Raw genomic sequence first — 23843 nt, forward strand, 5'->3', positions numbered from 1 at the left:
TGGTACTCTCAACGTAAGGTCCCTATACTGCGTATGTGATACGAAGGAATATAATCTTTTCGTAGTAATAAGTTTATCGCGTGACCGACATGCACGATTGCCATATCACGTATGGTACCATACGTCCTCCATTTAGAGGTTTTTGAAAATGTCCTCCGGGGACTCCTAAATGTCCTCTTTTTTTGGCAGTTTGTCCTCCTTTACAACTTTTAGAGCTAAGATGATGAACAGATTCGACCGACAGTGGGCATAAATGACGGTAAACATGAAATTCGTGGTGGTACGAACGTGAACGACGATTTTTTTAGTCAAACAGCCACATTTTGGTAGTAAATTTACCATTTTCCGGATTTTACTCCGGTATTGCAAGTCTGAAAATTTTGAAAAAGTGCCCTCCTTTCCCGATTCCAAAATATTGTAACCTTAGCATCTATTGCATATATCAGGGCTGATCAATTAGTTTTCCCGGCTGGCCGAATGAGAAGCTTTGGATTCAGACACCCACCTTGGCCTAGGCGATGCAAAGAGGAGGCATGCATACTGAATGAAAAGTAGAAGAAGATAGTATAATAAAAAGCAAGCGCCAAAAATGGGGGGGGGGCATGTCTTATGCAACAGTGTTTTCTGCAATAACGTTGCTTCTACCGCTTGGAAATGAGCAAAATTTGCTTTACATCGATTTTTAGGCATTTTTCAGCTGACAGTAAAATTTGAATTATTTTGAATTTTTTTTTACGCATGCCGCCTGGGAGCAGGTGAGGAGCAGCGCAAACCGCAAACCTATTGGCCATTGTTGCGCAACCGATTGAGCATTCACACTCTCACTCTCGTGCGCACTTGCTCCTGAACTTCTCAGTTCTCAGACGGCATAGTTGCGTGAGAATACCAAACTCTGTTACAATGCAACATTCGAGGCTCCTCCATTCCAGGGCCACGACCAGAATAAAATTAATATTTTCGCAATCAGCACCGCGGTAGTTTTCGATTGATACGCGTTCTGTCCAATTTAATGCACGGCAAGCCGGTCACAAATTACCGTCAAATTGCCTTTGACCAAATGGAAACTGTGACGTAGACCAATCTCACTGAGCCGTGAGATTTTCTTGTGTCCACGATATAGGACACTATGGTCTGACTACTGTTGTTTTTGAGGCATTCGTGGTGCTTGTCGACTACTACGGTCATTTACAACAGACCAATTTTCTTCATTTTTTATTCCGTAGCTGCCGACTTGTAGCACGGCCCACTTCTAGGCTTTTATAAGACACCGCCTACACGAATGAGATGGCGAGGATGAGCCTAGATTAGCGTTACCATACGTCTTCCTTTATGAGGATTTGTCCTCCTTTTTCAGGTTTTAGAAAATGTCCTTCGAGGGCGCCTAAATGTCCTCCTTTTTGAGATTTTGTCCTCTTTTTTGAGAGTTTTTGTTAAATGTAGGGCAAATTCGACTGAGATACAGGAAATCAACACTGAAGTAACGCTCCGGCGGCTATTTCGGAGCTGAGCCGGAAAATTGACTCGATTTTTTTCGTAGTCAATCAACCACAAAGTCGGTAAAAATTTACCAATTTTTACGATTTTTACTCCACAATCGTAAGTCTGAATATTTTGAATAAGTGTCCTCCTTTCTCGATTGCAAAATATGGTAACTCCAACTAAGTAGGCTCCGTACCAGGGGCGGGCAACATACGGCCCGCCTGATAATGTGAAAGAAAAACAGTATTTTGCGCACTGAGCGAGGAAGTTGACCTTCATTGAACACGAAGTGGGAAAAATTTACCATTTTTTCAAGATTTTCCACCGGGATTCTTAGTTTGTAAACGGTAATCAAAAGCGCACAAGTACAACACACGCGCGTCCACGTCGTCCAAATATCATATGATCGACCGAAAAGATCATCGCTCCATCAAATATACCGGACCTGATGTGTGGAACAGTATCCCGACGGCCATCCGACAGTCGACGAGCATGTCCAGATTGTCCACATTCAAGTCGAAATACAAGCAATTACTACTAAATAAATACAGTCCATCCTCAAGATTACCGGACCACGACTGACCTATCGATCTCGCTTCGCATGACATGCCGCCCTATTTCTTGTCGCTTTCTTTTTCTATACTATCTTCTTTACTTTCATTCAATGTGCACTGTGCATGCCTCCTCTTTACATCGCCTAGGCCAAGGTGGGTGTCAGATTCCATAGACTACTCCTTGTCGCTTCGACATCTTCCTGTCTTTTTATTGTATCGCATTTTTGTGGTGTATTGAACTGATAAAATTGCTAATAAACCAATGATGATGATGATGATGATAATCTATGGTCTGACAATGTGAATAGTCTCCCTCCTGTGTTTGATGACTTTTTCATATCTGCTAAACATGTCCATTCCCATTACACGAGATCTTCGTCTAAAGGAAACGTCTACTTACCCCAACCCAATAGCAACCTAACTAAGAGATCTATCGACTACTCGGGACCTATCATCTGGAATGCATTACCATCACATATCCGTGAATTGCCTTATAATAGATTCAAAAAAGCCCTACTTGATCACCTCTTGTCGTTACACTAACACTGTTGCCCTACCTCGCCCAGACATTGCTTCATTGATCATTTGCTACCATTGTTTAATTTTTTTCTATTTTCCTTTCGTAACTAAACATTTTTTTACAGCCAGACTGTTCTGAGTCAAGTGTACCTGTTTGATGCTGGTGTGATCAGACTAGATGACCTTCATGGTCTTATCGATCATTCCTATCTAATACCGAATACTGTGCACGCATATTTTCTGTACCACCATCACTGCCGTTTGTTATGTATTTTGGTTCGACGAAAATAAAGACTCTCTCTCTCTCTCTCTCTCTATGATCATTTCGTCGGCGGGAATTTCCCTGATACGAGAGAGATTTTTATTTTCTATTTTTAAATAAGACTGTCCTCGAATACAAAACGCGGTAGAAGATAAAAAAGAAGTACGCGCGAGGCTGCGAGAATTATTGCTGAGTGTGAACCTTTAAATTCTTTTGTAATCATTGGAAGGACATGTTGTAATTCCAGTAGTAATATGACGGCATTATACGAGCTCGCTCAGTTGTTCTTTCCATTGTGTTTGTGTCAACAGACAAGGATAGCGCACCCTTACCGTCATAGTGTTTGTGGGCGTAGCCTATAGCGCTGCGGTTGTTATACAGATTTGTATGTCAATATGACTGTACGTGTACAGTACAGCAAACAATTTGCAACAATGACCTAACTCGTGTGTGCACACAAGCAATGGCCAATGGGCACGGCACACTTCATTTGTGTATCATAAACCTTTCTAATTGGACTGGGTGGACACAATTGGAAAGCTCAGTTCAGTTTATTAATAATTTTATCATTTCAAAGCAGCACAAGATTGTGAAAAAATGAAAAGAGAGAAAGGGGTTCAGAGGACTTTGGAGTAGTCTTTAAATCGAGCGACTACCTTAGCCTGGAACAGAGACATTGTCTGAAACTCAAATATGCTCGAGGGCCAATGTCCGACGACTGTCGGATTGCGGTCATACTTGATAGAGAGATGTGTGATGTTTCAGATAATGATGACACTCATATTTTGTAGGCTACTTATTAGCTGAAGATTCCGAAGTGAAGAAGTCATCGAATATTGCGAGACAGTGACTGCAATGGAACTGTACATAAACTTGACAATTTCTAGATTCCTCATATCTTGTAAAATTTAAACACCAATTTTTTTGAGCAGTAAACTTTTGGACGCATATTCAGGCCCATGAAGGGCCTTTAGTGGTGATTCAGGGAACCTGATTTTATTATAGTTGTAGCAGTCGGTAAAGTGCCTCGATGATCAACTAGGGTGGAGTGAAAAAAAGAAAAATTTGAATTTCAAAAAGTGCCCTTGATATTTGGTCCCAAATCTTGAATGAATTATCCATTATCCATCATCATTTCAGGTTATTGCGCCCTCTAGTGGCCGTGCAATTTCACCGAACGAGCCGAAAATAGCTAATTTTGCCATATCTTGATACTCGCTTATGCTAGAAAGATAGTTTTGGGCTTAAAATAATTTGCTTGTAACTTTTTTTCTGTACATTTTCAAGACAAAGCTCTATGAAAGTGAGATAGAAACATGTTGCTTCCGCAGCTTTTGAGCCCAAAACTAGCTTTCTAGCACAAGCGGGTATCAAGATATGGCAAAATTGACTATTTTCGGCTCGTTCGGTGAAATTGCACGGCCACTAGAGGGTGCAGGAACCTGAAATTATGATAGAAGTAATTCATTTGAGATTTGGGACCAAATATCAAAGGCACTTTTTGAAATTCAAATTTTTCTTTTTTTCACTCCATCCTAATCAACAAATCACTTCGCTGCAGCTTCATCTTGCAATCATAAAGCATAGTGGCCTTCATTCTATGTACTGTAATTCATACACGTCTCATTTATTTTAAAATTGACACTGTAACCAATTTTTTTGTATCTGTCCGTGTCTTTCTGAAGTTTATGCGATTTTGTTGCCTGTTTTGTTATTTTGCGATGATGAATAAATTTCTCCCTCTCTCTTACTAGCCGTACCCAAACAAAAAATGCCATGTAGCTCTGATTGGAATAAAGAAGAATAGAGTGTCAGCAGATCATAAAGTGACAGGGAGCGTCTGAGGCGGTAGAACAATTCACGTTCCTGAGATAATTGTATTTTAGCGACTGTTTATGAATCTTTGATGTTTGAGTTCAGTAATATCTAGAGGTATAGGCTATGGCATTTGCAGCTTTGGAAATATAACATGCCCAGTATTGTCAATGTCAACGGTCAGTTTGTCACAGGAGTTAGAGACCAAGAATAGGCTGTTACGAGCTGTCCACTCATATAAGTTGGGCTTTGGATCATAGGAGAGGGCATTCAAGCTTGCAGTAGTAGATATGCAAATCGCGGCAAGGGATGAGGTGATAATTATCAATGAATAGCGTGCTACTCAAGGAACAGGTTTAAAGGATTTCATTGATGTAGACATTGTGAAGGTTCTCTCCGAGTACAGAACCTTGAAAGGAAAGGACGTAGTTTATTTTTGTCCTTGATGTTTTTTTTGCGGCATACACACCGACTCATGATAGACATGCACACGATCTGTGCATGCATATGCATACCATGAATGCATGATGTGCATATGCCGCTACACCATCCCTCCATGCTATACCAGTAATGCATGAGCGCCAAGCAGGGAAGTCATGAATACCATAGTGTTACTAATCAGGTCTTTGGTCTGACCCGGCCTGGGATGGAACCCACGACTTACCGATCAAGAAGCCGGACGCTTAACCATTACGCTATCTTGTCGGTCACCAATGTTTGCAAATGATTGTCTGCCTGTTGTAAGCGTGGCCTGATTTTTTTAAATTCATGTTGAGATGTCGTGGAGATTAGGATAAAAGCTGCGTTGTCTATTCAAACAGTTCCAGTGAAGAAACTTCTGTTTACCTTCCTTAGTATTTCGTAATATCTCCTTGAATAGTGATGGCAAACACTGTATATAAATCAATAGTTCCAAAGCAAATGAGACGTTGGGTTTGGTCATTATGCACTCAAATATTATCCCCATTTCACTTAAATAACCTGCCTTCGTCCGTGCCTCTGCTTTTTTTGGATTAACGGGAGCTAATCGGCCTGAGCAGAGAGCATTGAGGCACGCCACTGTTAACTAAGTCGGGAGAGGACAAGGTGTTGATGATTGACACCATTTGGTAATAATGCATTGATTCGCCTAGTCAAACGCTTGTTTAAGTTGAAGAAAAATTCTACACTCCACATTTGTTTCTGTAAGATAGTACTGTTCAGTGTTCAGCATGCGAGGTTTGATGCTTTTTCGAAAAAGCCAAATTGGTGAGGGGAAATGTATGACATCTTGCCGAGTAACGAGGATAGGTGTCAAAAAAGCATTTTATCGAATGCAATCTCGATGCACTGGAGAGCAGATATATGGTTGGTACTTGAAGACATCAGTTCTATTCCTTATCTTGGTAAATCGGGATGACTCGAGCTATTTTCAGATAACTTGGGTAATTTATATCATGAAGTTTAAAATAAAAAGGCCGATTTGCTGGTTGATCATTTTTACAAACCAGAATGAAATTAGATTGTAGCCACAGCCATTTTTAGATTTTAGTCTGTGGCTGGCTGCTTCGACATCAGTGTGATTTGAAGGCTTGAGCATTATACTCTCACATATTGATTTAACATCCGGCCTGGCTGCAGCAGGTTTCATAATTGAAGAAGCAATATTAGGGCCCACAGTACTAATAACCTACATTCTAGTAGCGCCTATTTGCTGAGTGAGAGAGGGATAAAATTGCAAATCGATCCAGATTTATTGATTGGGCCGTGCTTGTTGCTGTCTCAGGACTATGGTCAAACTCGATTCAGGCTACCATTCTGTAAATCCTGTAAATATTGCATTTTTAGGTGGTATTGTGTGTAATTAGCTGTGAAGTTGTTTTTGGGATCTGGCTGCTATATGGGCACGATTCCATCTGTTGACGAAACAGAACTGCGAACCGTATCAGTGCAGATATTTGTAAGATATCTTAATACTTGCCCGCTTATATTTTGAAATTGGTCTTCATTGCATGTGGTCTATTCCAGGAGTGGGATCAGGATTGAAGCAATTCTAAAGTCGGACGATTGCTGGGATGATCCAAGACCCGAATAAACACTAAAAAACCTGATCACCTGATTATTGAAAAATGAACAACACTACATTACCGTCATACCAGATAGCATCTCTGCACGTCAGCAATCTGCACTACGACGTGACCGAAGCGATGTTGTACGATAAGTTCTCTCAAGTCGGCCCAGTCTTGTCGATTCATGTCTGTCGCGACATGAACACTGGAAGATCTCTCTGTTACGCGTATGTCAACTTTAAACAATCGGCTGACGCCAAACGAGCTTTGGACACTATGAATTTAGTCCCGATTAAAGGCCGTCCAATCCGCATCACGTGGAGCAAGCGCGAACCCCATGTCAGGAAGCCTGGCTTCGTCCATGCAGAAGGTAGCCTACTTATGAATCAGTATGGAAACTTCCCACATTTACAAATAGTCTGTTGTTGCTCAGTATTAAATTGATTTATGGGTATCCAGGCAACTGGATATAGAGTGCACAAGCCCACACTTCATTTCATTGGTAAATATCAATACCAAATTGGACAATGACCATGGCCAGACTCATTGATGATGAAGTGATCTCGCTGTCGTTTCTAGATCGTAAATTCTATGTGATGAAAAAGTCATTCCGCAAGTTTTTCATTGGATGGCCAATTAACTAATGAACGGTACCTTGTACCATGGTTGTGACCAAGTCATAAGGTTGCGAGTCACAAGTCAATCATAGTTTTGACTCGTGTGTCATTTTTAATTCACCACCGAATCAAGTCCGAGTCCAAGTCATTGTGTTGACTGTTCAATTTCAAGTTGAAGTCTTGTTAAACACATTTTTACAACTCTACTTGCTGATATCATATGCATCGCATTTGTAATATACCAAATTTCCTCACTTTCAACAGTTTCAGGTTGTATTTTCAAGTACCAATACTACTAGACGAAAGGCCAATAATATGGTACCATTTCTATTCTGCTAAATTACAATGAAATGTCTGTCATGGCTGTCCGAATCTCAAGTCATATGACTTGACCCGAGTCATGTGCTATGACTCGAGTACAAGTTGAGTCCATTCCCAGATTGACTCAAGTTGAGTCATTTTCCTAATTTTGAAAAATGAGTCGAGTCAAATCGAGTCAACAAAAATTCGCGACTGGAGTTGGATTTGAGTTGAGTCATGACTCGAGTCATTGCAACCCTGCCTTGTACCATGTAATATTGGATAATAATGGATATGCTATTTGCACTGAACTGGATTTGGATACCAGACTTCCTTCAATTGTTTTTTTCAATTATATTTAGCATTTCGGTTTAGTATGCTCTCCATCACAGTGAGTACCGGATCGATCGGTTTTCATTACTTAAATAAATAATACATTTTCCAGGAAGGGATCCACGAGCGCCTGCACCTCGCGGACGAGTGCCACGGGGACGCGGCAGAGGAGGAACACGAGGAAATTTGCGAAGACCAGCATATCGAGCACCATGGTATGAATATGAATGGAAATATGGTGATGCTAGGGTAACGCCAGATGTGGTCAGTAATAAGGCATAATGATTTTAGGAAATAATTGTAATGATTCACAGCACAAGGCAAAGCGATATATCAGTGAAATAGCCATTTATTGTCATAAAATCGCCAAGAACAAATATGGTTGGAAAATACCAAATTATCTTTAATGTAGTGTAACAGGCATTATATTCGTGGTCGCATGAAAGTTACATATTTGAACTTTGAACAAATCATCTATAAAAGTGGTTCCCAACGTTTTTAGATGTCGGAGCCGCATTTCAAACTTGTATGAAAACACTCGAGTAGGCTACTTATAACGAAAATTTAGAGGTAGGTAGCCTACCTCTAGATCTCACCATCCAACTAATTCAAAAGCATGAAAGTAGACTACTATAGATTCTATATCGGTTATTTTAGCATAGGTAGACGCAGATTGGCACATGCTATATATTGAAATGAGGTAAAAATGCATAACATTACTACAACATACTATTATGTCGTTATGTCATAGCTCTTCAGTCTTCATACATTCCAGCACTTAACCCTTTGCGACCGGCGGACCAGTAGGCTGGTCCGCGATTGTTTAACACGGAGGAGTCGTTCTTTATTCTGAGATAGCTCGACCTGCATTACTTTCTAAACGGTAACAATCGATTTATATGGATAGTTATTATGAATACGCATACATAAGACCATGTACAACCTATTATATCAATGTATATCCTGCTTGAAATGCAGATTGAACACGCAAAAACGTTTCCCGCAAAATTGAATTTTAGGAGTACAGAACTTCATGACACATTTGAATAAAATATTCATTTTATTCCCGAAGGTTGCAGGACCGTATCAAAGAACACATTCCACCGTCTGTCAAATCTTATATCTCAAATTCGCAGCTTAACAATCCGCTTGTTCTTGAACATAACCAGGCCATGGGTCAAAAATCTTCTATAGGCAAACATTTACTAGAAAATCATACGTGTGCTGCTAACTATCACGAGGACATGTTCTCTATATTGGCTAAGGGTCGCAATTTATTTCATTTGTCTGTTCTTGAGTCCACCATCATCACTATGAGCAAACCTAGTCTATGCCAACAGAAAGAATTTGTGTATCATTTGAAAATCGCGCATTAACTTGTTTTGCTTCGCTATCTCCATGCCAACGCTTCAGTTCTCTCGTTTTCCTAACTTTGTATATTTTCTGTGTTACGTCATAATTAGCGATATATATTGTTGCTGAACATAGTTATTCGAATTCTCGCATTATTGCTGACGATACTCCCCTGACGAGGGTCAGCCGAAAAGCTTCGGGAATAAAATGAATATTTTATTCAAATGTGTCATAAAATTGAATTTGTAATGATGTCCGCGTGAATGAAGCCTGGAATATAAACCATTGTATCTTCCGTTCTAGACGTCATATAACCACTTACAGTTATCTTCTATAACTTGTTGTTGTTCATACTATTCAATGAAATTCCTTATATCGAAGATTAGCACGTAGAGATGTTTCAAATCGACGTGAAAGAAAGCAATACCGTATTACGTGAAAATCATGGCTGCGTAAGTTCATCCGACTCGTTGCGGCTTCAAACAGATGTACAATTGCTTCAGGCAATTGCAAATTGTACATATGGTTGACCATTATCCTGGCATATTCATCAATATCCCTATCATGGGGTTTAGTATTGCATAACAAAGCCGACACCAGCCCTAATACTACACAAATAAGCGTGAGAGTTAGGCTATTTTGGTACCAGAGCCTGTAATAACAACATCATGTAGAGGCAGATATATATCGGTTTAGATGGCACACGAAGTTACTGTTGGCTTTTATGACTGCTGTTGATCACACATGGAACACTAGCCATGTAGAATACAGTTCAAATTGATGTGAAATAAAGCAATAATATATCACATGAACTGACTTCTCGAGCGTATATGGGCACTGGGCAGTGTCGAATAAGCCAATATGTGTATACTTACGAATCCGTTATGCAGTTGCAAGTTACATATAACAAGCCACTGGGGTTGATGCCACTTCAATAGCATGGAGATATATAAAATAGTTACTATGTTATGTAGAATTGGAAGTGAATTGCCTTCCACGAGATTACGCGATTACTCATCGGCGGCGGCCGTGTGATCCGTGCTTATCATGTCTAGTTGTCTACCTTTCCAAGATCGTAGCGCTGGGCTATGAAGCGCTATAGTAGCGTGTAATGTCTCGTTGGAACGTAGAGATTCATGCGAAACGCAATCAGGTGGTCATATACCAAGAGAGGGCCTTAGTATGACGTCAGAAGATATAGAAGAACAAAATTGTATTTTATTTTCAAGAAATCGATAACATTTTCTCGCACACCGCTATTCCCTCTGGCGTCTGAGCCGTAAGAGTATCTCAGACCGCTAGGCGGCTACTTCAGGTTTACGGCAATATATTGGGCGTCGATTTAAACCATATGGATCACATTTTATCGTCTTTTTTGTGGATGCAGTAAAATTTTGGTCAGTAGGCCGGCTGATTAGAAAGGGTTAATTAACAAGTTTGTGGGGGATTATACGCCAAGTAATATTGGACTTATTGCAATTTATACTTGACTATATGGGCCGTTATTTTGATGTTAGCAAAATTGTGTCGAAATTTACTCTTGACAGAGACGATGTATAAAGCGGAACCAAGATATATCCTTGCCTGAAGAATATTTGACGCTAGTCTGCAAGAATTCTCTATCCCAGTTTTCAGAAGTGTTCTTGGATGGCTTTAGATATAACTGTTATCCCTCATTTTAGCATTCATATACAAAATTGACTATAACTATTCATAGAAACAAACAACAACTGTTGTCAATTATATTTTGTGGGATATTTAGAGGTCAATCAGAGCCGCAAGAAGGCTACTTCGGAGCCGCGGTTGGCAATCAGTGATCTATACTGTTATAGCGTCATGATGAGTGGTTATCGAGCACTTGACTAGACTCGAAGGCTATTACTCGATTCAGAATCGAATCACGCGTGTACCCAATTATGCCCAGTAATGGGAGAGTCTACTTCTACTTTCGTGAAGCACTCAAAATTGGTTTTGCCCACTTGCACCACCTGCCCAAGGGGCTACATTTTCAAACTGCTTGATATCAGTAGGGACAATGTTCTTTTTTTAATCCACTTGGTCCTCTTTAAAAGAAAAATCATCATAACCAAAGATTGATATTGAGCAAGCAGAGCCCTTGTATTACGGTAGCCGAATTCAGTTTCAATATTGCAACTGTTTGTGGCACCATATGTCATTCTGCCTTTGTCACGAAGATAATAGAGCATGGATCGACGGTTGAATTGAGACAAATTTGCTATGCAAGATTGTCTAGGTATCCTAACAATTTTATTATTTAGCCAGTAAAATTGAAAAAAAAAGTTATTTTCGAAGAACCCAATTGGACAGTTTATGTCTATGCCAAAATCGCAAACTCAATCAATATTTTTCCTCTATAGTGTCAGTCGTGGTCGAGGTCGCCAAGGAAACGGTCATGACAATTTTAATAATAGAAATGAGGAGGTGCAACCGCATAACCGAGTCGATCAAATCAGGTTTGTATTGTACTCTCATTAATTCATATGTTTACCAATATACCTTGTGATCATTTAGAAATATTTTTAAGATAGCATGAAAAAATCTTTGATACAAATGCTTCCTTGATGACATCCTCGATTGGTCATTGAGAAAAGTGAATATCATTTATGGTAAATTCCTGAAATTTAGGCCGATGGGATACAAACGTCTGGAAGATTTAGAGCAAAATGAAAGCCCACAGGACATCATAATCACTCTGGGGAATCATCGTTCAGGTCTTGAGCTGCTGCTTAAAGGAGACGGGGAAAAATTAGATGATGGTACGTATCGGGATATGCCAGGGTTGAAACCAAGTCACAAGTTTCCTGGTGACAAGTGAATTTTACTTTTATAGTTTTGATTCGAGTCGAGTCATTTTCAATTCACCACCAAGTCAAGTCTGGATCATAGTGTTTATACTCTATTCCGAGTTCAAGACATAGTGTTTGCTGATTAGTATGGAGTTCAGGTCAGGTTACACTCACTTCTGTGTAACTCTTGGGTGATATCAAGGGCATCGGATTCATAATATAATCATTTTTCTCACTCTATACATGTTTATTCAAGCTCATAAAATACTGTTTCTGCGGCTCTATTTTAATTATTGGTTCTGATATAAGGGAATTGCATGATCCATATGGAATGTGTCGATTGTCGAGTCATATGACTTGGTCCAGTTATGCACAATGACTCGAGTACAATTCGAGTAGATACACAAATTGACTTCAGTCGAGTCGGTTCATTTTTCTTTTTCAAGAAAATTACTCGAGTCCAGTCGGATCAATGAAAAATTGTGACTCGAGTCATTACAACCCTAGGATACGCTCAAGTAGTTTCATCAATCACCCAGTAAGGTCGCTTACTAAATTGGACGTCAGAGTTCACTTTAGGTGATAATTAGACATAGGGTGATCACTTCATCAGTGTAATCGATAGTGACTACTATTACTTCTGAATCACGGGATTACGGTTACAAATACAGAAAAAAGTCGAATATGATTACAATTACATTTTTTACATGGCTCTTCACGTCGACCACATTGACTTGGGATCTCGAAAACACTGCTGATCAGGGGTCATGCGGAGTTTTTCTCAATATATGCTGTGTGTATTAAAGAATCTGCAGAATTTGGTTTAAAGATACTCGGAAACCAAATTAACAGTAGCGAAATATTCCCAGGGTATTCTATATCATATATACCGTTGAAAAGTTTGCTTCTTCATCACAAATTATGTCACAAAGGCAGAGTCCTCTACTTAACATGTTTTGAACTTAGCTTTGAAAGCTATGCAACGTAATAAGTGGAAAGTGGTCCGCAATTATAAAAAGCTTAACCGTTTAAGAACAGTTTTGTGATATTGAAGCAATCTCCACGAGTCTATCGTTCTGAATCTAGGTATGGTACAAATGCTGCTTAAGGTCTTCGGAAAGATGTTGGAGGCTGATGGGCCTGCTCAATCTTTATCACATATACTGCGTCTGATTACAAAGTATGATTTTGGTACAAGAATCACCAAATTTCTGTATGGTCTGCTTATTGAACAAAGGTAAGAATATTTTGCGGAGAAGTCTTGTGGGATTCTATATAGATTGCATACTATTTTTTTTGTTTATTATGAAGGATGGAATTGGTGGGGATGCACTTAAGAAAATTTGAGTCATACATTTTCTTTCATGTGCAGTTCATCTACAAATTACACAAAATAACCTAACGCAGTACAGTACACATACTTAGATATGCCACATAAACATGGGTAGTATCAAATTAATTTTTCTTTATCCAAGTACTCAAGCAGGTTTCCTCTTCTACAGTGGATTCAAGTAGTTTTGTTTTCAGGCCACATCTGCTTCTTCTTCAGTTTTTGTTGCCAAACACTTATTGCATTATAAATTTTGTCAAGTAGTAAGTAAATTCCTTGTTGAACTGCATCATTTTTGCCGGTAAAAATTGCTCGACAAGAGAGAGGGGCAAAATTTCAAGGTGGTCGGTAATGGGAATTATGTTGTCATAATATTGTATGAAGCTGGTTGGCTATTTGGTATGCTGGTTGCCTTCAATATTGTAATATATGCAACTTATGTTTAGTGTACGGTAATGTAATTTTGGTGAAACATAGGCAGACTAGGATATATATTATATATATATAAATCAGGGGCGGCAACTTCTCCAGTCGGCATGGCGGATATAAGAAAATTAAGTACTTGACAGGCCGAATTACTGAATCGATACATTAAATGCGTATTTATCCACCGGATACAAGGATTAATAGTATTTAATGTAAACTTTAAGTTTAAAGCACTAACGATCACTATTATTTGTGTACGAAAAAAAAGAATAACCTGCAGTCACTATACTTCGACCTAGCCTAGTAAGCAAGTAGTGCAGAATTGCGGCACTGAGAACGCGGGCCATATAATCATGTAAGACCGGAAACTGTCTGCGGGCTGCTCAAAATCCCTTTGCGGGCCGTATGTTGCCCTGCCCTTGCTGTAAATGATTAGATCATCACAAATTGATTGATCAATAACAGGCTCTAGAAAACCTTTGGTTTTGGGTAAGGTCAAGTAACTATTTCAGAGGACCGTTGTATTTTGGACAGGGAAAATTGTCAGCGTTACACCCTAGCAATCGAAGCACCATGAAGGGCTGATCGTCCAACCATCCAACCACAAATTTGAGAATGTCTTGGAAAGGCATTCTGCCCACACATTAATAAGGCCCTAATGATGATTTTTTAAAAATAGAACACCATGTTTGTGAAGACATGTAGAAAGTTTCAAGATCAGTTTGCAAAATTATACGTCACACATATTTCAACATCATAAAAATTTGTTTCATAGTGACACGGGGCGAGAGAAAGCATCTGTTCATCTGAAAAATGCACTGAAAGTAGCCAAGGCCTTGCTTGCTGTGATGCCTTCTGAATCGGAAAAAACGGTGATCCTTTTTCTATAATCTTGTTCAAGTTATAATCAGGCATTGTCAAAACTATCATGTTAGAAAAACACAATGAAGAAAATTTATTAGTAATAATTGATTTGAATTATCCATAGCTTGACCTGTGTTAACTGGCCTTTGTTTCAGTGGCAACCACAATATTAAGGGCGATTTCTATAAACAGTGATTCGCAACCGCTGCTTTCATTGTCGCCTGAAAACTCTACAAATAATAGTATTGACCGATGTTGTTTGTTTCTGTAAACAGTTTTCGTCAATTTCTGTATAGCCAGTGCTAAAATATGGATATTAGTTATGTTTAAGACGCTCAAGCCAGGTTCTTAGAACCGGGAAGAGAATTCCTGCAGACTACTGACAAACACATGTGCGAATACCAGTCACATTACAGATATATTAGGAGTTCTACTGCTTCTGGCGATAGACTTCTATATACTGTGCCCAGGCCCATGAAATTTTACTAATGTAAAGATAGCGGCTAATAGCTAAGCATAAATCACATTAAGTCCAATATTACTCCGTGTATATTACCCCCGCAAACTTGTGCATGTGTATTTATGAAGAGCTATCACATATTGACATACTGGTATGTCTTACGTTGCAGTAATGTATGTATTTACTATTTGTTTCATATAATAGCCCTATTATCAATCTGAGTCCATCAATGCTGACATAACCGGTATAGATTCTGTAGCAGTCTATGTTCTGTACATGCATTAAAATGTTCATTATAAGTACCTGAGTAAATTAGTGTTTGAAATGCGACTCCGACACCAAAAAAAGTAGTATTAAAATGTTTTATCCAGTCCCTATTGTGTTCTTTACATGTGTTTACATGAAATTGAACATGAAATATGCTCCTCTACTAAACGATGGTAAACGAAGTAGGGATATAGTGTTAAAGTAGATTTCAACTGCACCAGTTGAGTTGGTAGCCAGTACCTCATAGACAACTACACCAGTTGAGTTGGTAGCCAGTACCTCATAGACAACTACTGGTATTCACAATATTTTGACCTTTTTCATCTTTAAGTCAAGTGAAGCAGTTACTACAGGATAAAAATTAACATGCGTAACTACTTAGGCCTATTGAGCTTGCTAAGTTGGTTGGTTTTAACATACTGTAATCCTCGATTGTATTACAATTGTTGTGGTATTTGAGTTCATGCAAATGATAATAAAATGATACTGATATCTGCACTAAACAGAAAATGACTAATAGTTCTACAAAGATCCGTAATTTAACTAAATTACTCGACTGAGCTGCTCATATACTTTTTGGCTATAGTCCATGATAAATTGATCATGGTTTATTAAATGTTATTAGGTTGAACCTTGGAGAACTCAGCAGAACAGACGGCTTCAATATGATGTTATGAATGTATATTTCCAACAGGTGTCAATGATGATGTGCATATTAAAAACAGTGAATAATGGGCTAGGTGGTATTCTGGCAGTACAAGCAATGTATGATGATGTGAATGAAATACTTGCCGGAGTAGGTGAAGAACTCAAAAAGAAAAGACAAAAACGCAAGCAGAGGTAGGCAAACATTGATTGCTGTATGTTTGTTGTTGATAGAGATGCTTGTGTTGTAATGCTTAGAAAAGCCAGACTCGATGCTATGGACGAGATTAGTCAACTAGAACCACCTGATGACTTTCGACAGATCCCCGTTTTTCCACAGTTGCAGGACATTCAGGTTGATTCTCAGCCTTTTATTCGTCCCAATCTCATAAGCGGCGCATACCGAGGGTGAGTAGCATGTAGCATGTGATTGGCACCATAATATTCTCGAAAGGCGAATTGGTGTTTTATTACATAGTAATTCACGTTCACTGTGCCAGATATAGTTTTCTCAAGTTTATATGTAGGCTAGTCCAGAACATTTTTGTAGCCTTAAATGTCACTACATTCTGTCACTATATAAGACAGGAGTTCCAATATTTTTGTTGTAGCACTTGATAAACTCAATAATATTGTTTTATTAATTGTCATCCTGAGAATTTATTATATTAGTTAAGGCAGAGTTCTCTTCAATAAGTCATAATCACAGCACTTATATAGATTAGTTGGCGGCGATGAACCTGTCAGCTTTTTTATGAAATTTGTGATGAATGTGAATTGTCGTGAAGATTTGATTGCTTCATACCTTCTCTAGTATTGACCATTATTTGGACGTTCAATACCGCTTGCTGAGAGAAGATTTTATCAGGCCTTTACGTGATGGTATCAATGAAATACGGGAATTTGGTAATGTTATACAGATCTGTATGAATTATGTAATATTTGACCCAAAACTATTTACAGGGGATTCGGATGCCAAGCATCGGTTTGATAATGTTAAAGTCTACCATGATGTAAGAGTGTTGTTTCCAAAAGCTGATGACAAAGGTAGGTTAGGTGTTGATTTTCTTCTTTATCATTTTCATCTCGAGAACAACGTGAAAGATATGGCAGTTGAGGAAAATGGCCTCTCATTACCGTTAACACACACTACATTTATGTTATATATCGTTGTTGGGTTGTACAGTCGAATCCGCTTAATTCAAGCTCCGTATAACTCAGACAGCTGCTTTATACAGGCAAAATCCTCGGGTAAAGAACAGAAACTCCCGTTTAGGCAGCAAGCTACACAGGTTTGCAATTCCTTCTTCACGTAGAATGTAAATGTGGAAAACCTCAGGTTTGAAACATGTTCGAGAAAAGTAGTATTGAGTAGTTTCGTACTGTAATCTTATTTGGCCTTAACTAATTTGAGAATTGCAAGATTTAAGTGTGTGACTAATGCAGAAATTCTAATATTAATAATTCTAATATGATGATTGCTGAATCGCAAAGTGAAAGAAGATAACCTACATCGGTAGTTACTATGTTACTCACCAGGACTGTCATATTTTGCTGAATAATCATGAGATATGGGACCTTTCATGATGCCGCAAGGCAATGTTCCCTCTAAGCTGCGCACGTGTGCAATTGCGCAGCGTTGACACGGTCTCTGCGCACAGAAAATCTAAGCTGCGCACAAAAAATCCGAAGTGATAACTTTTTTTTAGTCGTTACGCACTGTTGTCCAAGGGACCGCGCAGTGAGTTGGTGAGTACGCGCAGACTCCTCAAAAATTAGAAGGAACATTGCCACAAGATACTAATTCTTTTAACCGACTGTCACCGGTGGATTTTTCCGAAAATGTTGCTTCACTTTTGAGAGAACGTTGTTGGTAAAATGTACATATTTTGGTTACTTCCTTATAGAGTCCACTACGTATACCTAGTGCGAATGATACATGCTGTTCACTGCGACAGAGATAACATATTTCGAACAAGACATGACTGACTGCTTTTGCGCAACTTATGCGATCGATACTAGCAAAACACTGTAGAGCGTTCGCCAGTGTCCTAAATTATTGTGGTGGAGTTTGGCATTGTGTCACAACAATTCTGTCTAGCAAAAGGATACTGCAGCTCAGGAAAAAGAGCCAGGCAGCATTGTTATGTCACAATGGCATACTCGATCACAATGCACAAAAGGAGACTGCAGCTCAGGAAAAAGAGCCAGACAGCATTGTTGCGTCACAATGACAAACTCGATCACAATGCAAAATTCGAGGCTGATTTTGGGGCGTTCCAGGGGCATGATCAGTATAAAATGTATATTTCCGTAATCAGTACAGCAGCAGCTTTCCATTGATACCCGTTTTATCAAATTTACCGCTTGGCAAGCTAGTCAAAAATGGCCGTAAAATTGCCATTGGTCAAATGGAATGTATGACGTAACTCAAATACAGCGAGAAATTCAATCTTGCTGTGTCCACACCATTTAGGACACTATGGTTTCACCCCAAACCACAGTCTGACTCATGCGTCAGCCGGGTCAGACTGCACTTTACAGTGAAGCGCTCCACAGTGTTTTGATAGTATCGTTTTCTCGTCTTCTTGATTATATACACGAGCGGTTGACCTCCTCTCATTCATTGTGTAACAATGGCAACAAACAAGATCTGAACTTGAATATGAAAACAGTGACTTGTTGCTTTATTTGTGCTTTGCTATATTGATTTTATTTTGAACCTGGATTATGCGTAGGCCTACGGCGTACGTAGGTTACGTAATCACGGTACATAAACTTACTGTCAAAGTAAACACATTTCCGGTTCAGTTTATACAGCCTATGGATTTTATTCACACTTCAACATTCTGTAAATGGATTTTGTAATCTAAATTTAAAGTTAATTTTCATGGGCTAGTCAGAATCGCGACGCGGACCGCTCATTGCACATCGTGGGCCACACATTGTCTGATCTACAGTCAACCCCACAATCTTCCCCTTTCTCAGGTGTTCTACACAGGATCCAATTTAGCACTGAGAATTTCGGGAACATAAGATGGCAGAACACCAAACGACTGTTATTTGGAAACTTATTATGCTTCTCAAGCGATAACTTCGAAGTTAGTAGTCGCACATCACACATTTGGCACAGAGAAATGTCTAATTAGGTGATCCTCATTCCAGAGGGAGGTGTTGTTTGCTGTAGTTGCTGATAGGAAACCTGAAGATCTAGAAATGGGAAACTTGACTGTTTCATTTGTGTATGATAATGCAGGAGAAGAAAATTTGGTATCTGATGATGAAAGTGATGGAGATGCTGAAGCAGCTGAAGGTAAAACATGAATTAACGACCCGAGACAACAGTCCAACAAAGTGGATATTGCCTAATCCTGCTTGGTGTTATTTTAAATTTTCGCTGCTCGCTAAAACCTTAAAACATCAAGGTATATCTGGGTAAGTGAATCTGAAATTCTTGAATAAATTTGTACTATTCATTTCATTATCTTCTGAACCCAATCGAAGCTCATTGCTATGAATATTTTTCTTGTTAAGATGATGATCTGCTTTACAGCTATTCCTAGAGGTCGGAGAACTGCCACTGCTAGACCATTAATAAACATGAGGAAACTGTACACCATGGTTGAAACTGATGCCTATTTCGAAGCGTACAGACACGTGTTGGCAGGACTGAGAGGTTTGATTGTTTGTGTTCGTATTTTAGTACCGCTTATATGTTCTTCTAATTCAGATACCGTCAGTCTACCTCTAGAACGGTACATAGTCAGCTGTGAGACAGATGTACATGCTCCTGCTTACTTGCGTCCCGGAACAAGAGGCAGGGTTGAATATGACTTTTCTTCAATCACCGGTAAACGTAATGTGTTAACCACATGATTTAGTCCAAAATACCTTTCAATAATCTTATCATTTCAGAAACCATGGTAGATGTGCTCGGTAATCAGTGGCCATCATGTGGTGAGCTGCGCTTGAATCAGTCTCAAGCTGAGGGACTTAAGTTGGCTTTAACTCATGAATTAGCGATTCTCCAAGGCCCGCCTGGTACTGGGAAAACCCACGTGGGATTGGAAATCATGAAGATTCTTCTGAAGAATAAAGGGATTTGGTAATGATTAAAATATTATCCTTCCCAAGATCATCGGAAAATCTTCATAATTCAGGTCACGATCTCATGTTGACGCACGGAATGCCGCTTCTTCTTGTCCAATCCTCGTTGTGTGCTACACAAACCACGCACTGGATCAGTTCCTCGAAGGGATAGCAAAGTTTTCTAGCAAAAATTCCGTTATCGTTCGTGTCGGAGGGCGTTGTCAAAATGAAGTAACAAAGAAGTTTTCGCTGTTCAAAATCAAGCAAGAGCGACAAAGAAATGAAATTGGATTTCGGGGCACCAAAGCGATTAGAAGGGCCATCTGGGATCTCAGGGGTAAGCACGCAGATGTATGAGATATGAATATTGTGGAGGTATGTCGTATACCTTTACTCTCAAATGATTTAGCTGCTATTTTTGCACGCAATTTTTTTTTGTACAAATTCTGGGACTTGACCTAAATGAAGCTGTTATGGCTTCAATGTGTGATTTATGCACTTGACTAAATTTTATTGGCCTGGGCTGAAGTCAATAATTCATATACTTTAGTTATTTAAGATTTGAAGAGCTTCTTGAAGGTAGAGAACTTCAATATACAATTGAATAGTATATTCACATTGAAATGAACCCGAATATTTTCGGCTGACACTCGCCAGGGTGCTGACGATTACCCCTGACGAGTGTCAGCCGAAAATATTCGGATTCATTTCAATATGAATATACTATTCAATTTTTTAAGATTGGAAGTCAAGCTAGGAGTCATTCATCTTATTATGAGGAACCAGAGTCACAACGAAATATTCCTAAGTGCTTTTGGCAGAGTAATGTCTAACCGTGGCTTGTAAATGAAGTCGTGTTGTAAATGAAGTTGAGATGCAATTTCCGTCACCATGTACATCTGAATACGCTTAGTTCGGTCACCAGATATCCGGGACAACCACTTCATTCGTCAAAAATGCTCGGGAACGATGCTAAGGTATAAAAATTTTACTCCATATGTGTGTTTCACACTGTACTACGGTATACATTATTCGTTGAATCGTTTAGTATCGAAATACTGTACATGCAACTATCCTAAAGGTATTGCTCTTGAGCGTTTTATGCGATCAGTGCCAATTAGCACAACTGTGAATCATTTACTGCAGATGCACTGCAGTAAAGCATTTTCAATGAGTTTTCTCTCTTTACGCATTACCACGAAACAAACAATTGATTTCCTACTCATTATAGGCAAAGCCGTTTCTTCACTTATTTCGGCCAAAAGTTACTTTAAACGATATGTATGAATTAAGCAAAGTGAACCGTATTGGATATATGTGTTTCGACGAAGCTAAGATCTGAGTCGAATTTGGATTGGGAATGGAGCCATATAAAAATTTCTGTGATTCAATAAATCTAATACGACATATTTTTAAAACTTCAGATGAAATGAGTACGCGACAACACTACATATCCGCCAATGTCGATCAACTGGAGGCATCTTTACGCATTATCCTGAAAGTAGACAACCTACGAATCCCTATTGAATTTCTACAGCAATTTCAAGACGCTTGCGCTCCTGGAGAAATTGGTAATAGTGTAACTCTCTGCATAACTACTTGAGTTGAATCAAGTATTGCTGCTCTGTGTTAATTTCACACTCAAAACTCAAACTTTTGACACCAAGTCAGGATTCATTGAGTCATCCCAACACTGGTATGAATTTTGTGAAGTTTGTGGAATATTGACTTACCTTATGTCAACGTGAAGAATATATTTTCCAGATTTAAATTTCTGTACCTTGAAACGCTTTGCTGCGTGGACAAATTTCCTCTTTTGAATCAGATCTGGATCGAGAATTACTCTCTTGGCTTGGTCTGAAAGCGAAGACCGAGGAAGTGGTCTATCACGAGGTAATTGGCAACTTGCAGCCCGATACACTTATGCTTTTACGCAGTCTCCAACACACGGATGAGGACATTGGAAGAGCTTTCTATGAGACAGGTAAGTCTTTTGATTTCAAAACATTGCTCGGAATTTCAGTGCCTATGTTGTGTATCGATAGTATTCATACTGTATTATGGATGCTTACTTAGTACTTCGATAAACTGTTCGCAGACAAGATGATTACCAAGTCTCGGTGTATGTAGTATTGCAATTTTTTATCTCCTACTTATCCTTATGTACCCTTATCGTGTTACCGCATATTCCTGCTTTTGCATCACGCCCATGGAAGGTGCAATTACAATAAGAAAATAATCATTACTCTTCACATGACCATGGCATCGCATCCCTTAGGTCAAAACGACCTCCACGCTATTCATGAACATATTTTGGCGCATAAGGAAGACTGGATGCAGTACAATAATGGTGAGTTTTCGATTTGACTTGTATTACAAGGATCAAAGTAGTCAACATTTCTAATCAAGTAGCATCATAAATAATTCACAACTTTATAAAAATTCCAAGATATGTCAAAACTACTTCAATTAGTGGGAAAGTCGAAAATTAAAGGACAGACAATCAATATTTAGAAAGAAAAGTACTCATGGTCGAGGCGTTTACTTTTGGTGGTTAATCTGATGTGGGTCACTTTCAAAATTGCAAGACGCATCCTTGTGACTGTCAAAAATGACAAATGACACTACAAATAGGTGCAGTTATTGAAAAACATCATTTACAGCAGTGATTCACAACCTCGGCTCTCGGAGCCGCATGCGGCTCCAAGGTAGCTTTCCTGCAGCTCTGATTGACCTTTAAATGAGCCACAAAATATGATAGGTGAATACCAGTTGTTTGTTTCTATGAATAGTTATAGTTAATTTCTGTATATGAATGATAAAATGAGGGATATTAGTTATGTCTAAAGCCGTCCAAGGCCACTTCTGAAAACCGGGAAAAAGACTTCTTGCGGACTAGCGTCAAACACGTGGATGAATACCCGTCAAACAAGGATATATCTTTAGTTCTGCAGGTCATAGACCTTTGTATATCGCCTCTGTGAAGAGTACAATTCGACACAAATTTACCAACATCAAAATAACGACTTGTAGTCAAGTATAAATTGCAATGAGTCCACTATTACTCAGCAATAATACTTCGTAAACCTGTGCATCAAGTGCTGGAATATATGAAGAATATATGATCACATAACGACATAGTATGTTGTAGTAATGATTTCAATGTTTAATTCAATGCATAGCACTCCCCAATCTGCCTCTATCACAGCTAAAATAACCGACACGGAATCCATAGAAGTCTATATGCATGCTTTTAAATTAGCTGAATGGTGAGATCCAGTGTTAGCTCTTATTAAATTTTCGTTCTAAGTAGCCTACTCGACTGTTATGATTCGGCTCCATACGTACTCTGAAGTTTGAAATGCGACTCCGACATCCAACGAGGTTGGGAATCACTGATTTACATTGATATTGGGTCATTTCACGGCGCCGTTACAACAATTTCACTTGTAAGCAATGTTCCCTCTAAGCTGCGCACGTGCGCAAATGCGCAGTGCTTTCACGGTCTCTGCGCACGGAAAATCTTAGTTACGCACAAAAAATCCGAAGTGATGACCTTTTTTTTAGTCGTTACGCACTGTTTTCCAAGGGTCTGCGCAGTGAGTTGGTAAGCGTGCGCAGACGCGTCCAAAATTAGAGGGAGCATTGCCTGTAAGAGAGTTATAAACCTATACA

The 23843-nt window shown here is 39.1% G+C and overlaps 3 protein-coding genes across 15 annotated transcripts in view; 1 reads left to right on the top strand and 2 right to left on the bottom strand.

Annotated features, from left to right (window-relative positions):
- LOC145457734 (ubiquitin-like protein 3) overlaps positions 1-23843 on the bottom strand; it is a 245928-nt gene that overhangs the window by 86524 nt on the left and 135561 nt on the right. The gene's annotated exons all lie outside the window — the stretch shown is intronic.
- Positions 1-23843, bottom strand: part of LOC145457722 (THAP domain-containing protein 1-like) — a 474772-nt gene that overhangs the window by 34170 nt on the left and 416759 nt on the right. The gene's annotated exons all lie outside the window — the stretch shown is intronic.
- The window catches only part of LOC145457675 (NFX1-type zinc finger-containing protein 1-like), a 224795-nt gene continuing 205054 nt past the window's right edge, over positions 4103-23843 (top strand). For 2 of the 13 annotated variants that reach the window (XR_013920955.1, XM_080335924.1), the window contains exons 1-20: positions 4103-6568; positions 6637-7047; positions 8040-8142; positions 11659-11754; positions 11927-12057; positions 13174-13324; positions 14619-14715; positions 16129-16274; positions 16338-16487; positions 16894-16985; positions 17043-17126; positions 19068-19180; positions 19245-19392; positions 19633-19755; positions 19810-19935; positions 19995-20184; positions 20240-20505; positions 21593-21739; positions 21994-22152; positions 22447-22518. Coding sequence is in view for 12 of the 13 variants with exons in the window: in XM_080335924.1 (XP_080192050.1) it covers positions 6738-7047; positions 8040-8142; positions 11659-11754; positions 11927-12057; positions 13174-13324; positions 14619-14715; positions 16129-16274; positions 16338-16487; positions 16894-16985; positions 17043-17126; positions 19068-19180; positions 19245-19392; positions 19633-19755; positions 19810-19935; positions 19995-20184; positions 20240-20505; positions 21593-21739; positions 21994-22152; positions 22447-22518 (2704 nt within the window). In the remaining variant the exon portion in view is untranslated. The remainder of the gene's footprint in view (positions 6569-6636; positions 7048-8039; positions 8143-11658; positions 11755-11926; positions 12058-13173; positions 13325-14618; positions 14716-16128; positions 16275-16337; positions 16488-16893; positions 16986-17042; positions 17127-19067; positions 19181-19244; positions 19393-19632; positions 19756-19809; positions 19936-19994; positions 20185-20239; positions 20506-21592; positions 21740-21993; positions 22153-22446; positions 22519-23843) is intronic. The other 11 variants (XM_080335933.1, XM_080335921.1, XM_080335923.1 and 8 more) reach the window with 11 other exon arrangements.

Source organism: Botryllus schlosseri, chromosome 15 (genome assembly GCF_051294905.1).
Source record: "Botryllus schlosseri isolate E-star chromosome 15, Bs_hap1, whole genome shotgun sequence".
NCBI lineage: Eukaryota > Metazoa > Chordata > Ascidiacea > Stolidobranchia > Styelidae > Botryllus > Botryllus schlosseri.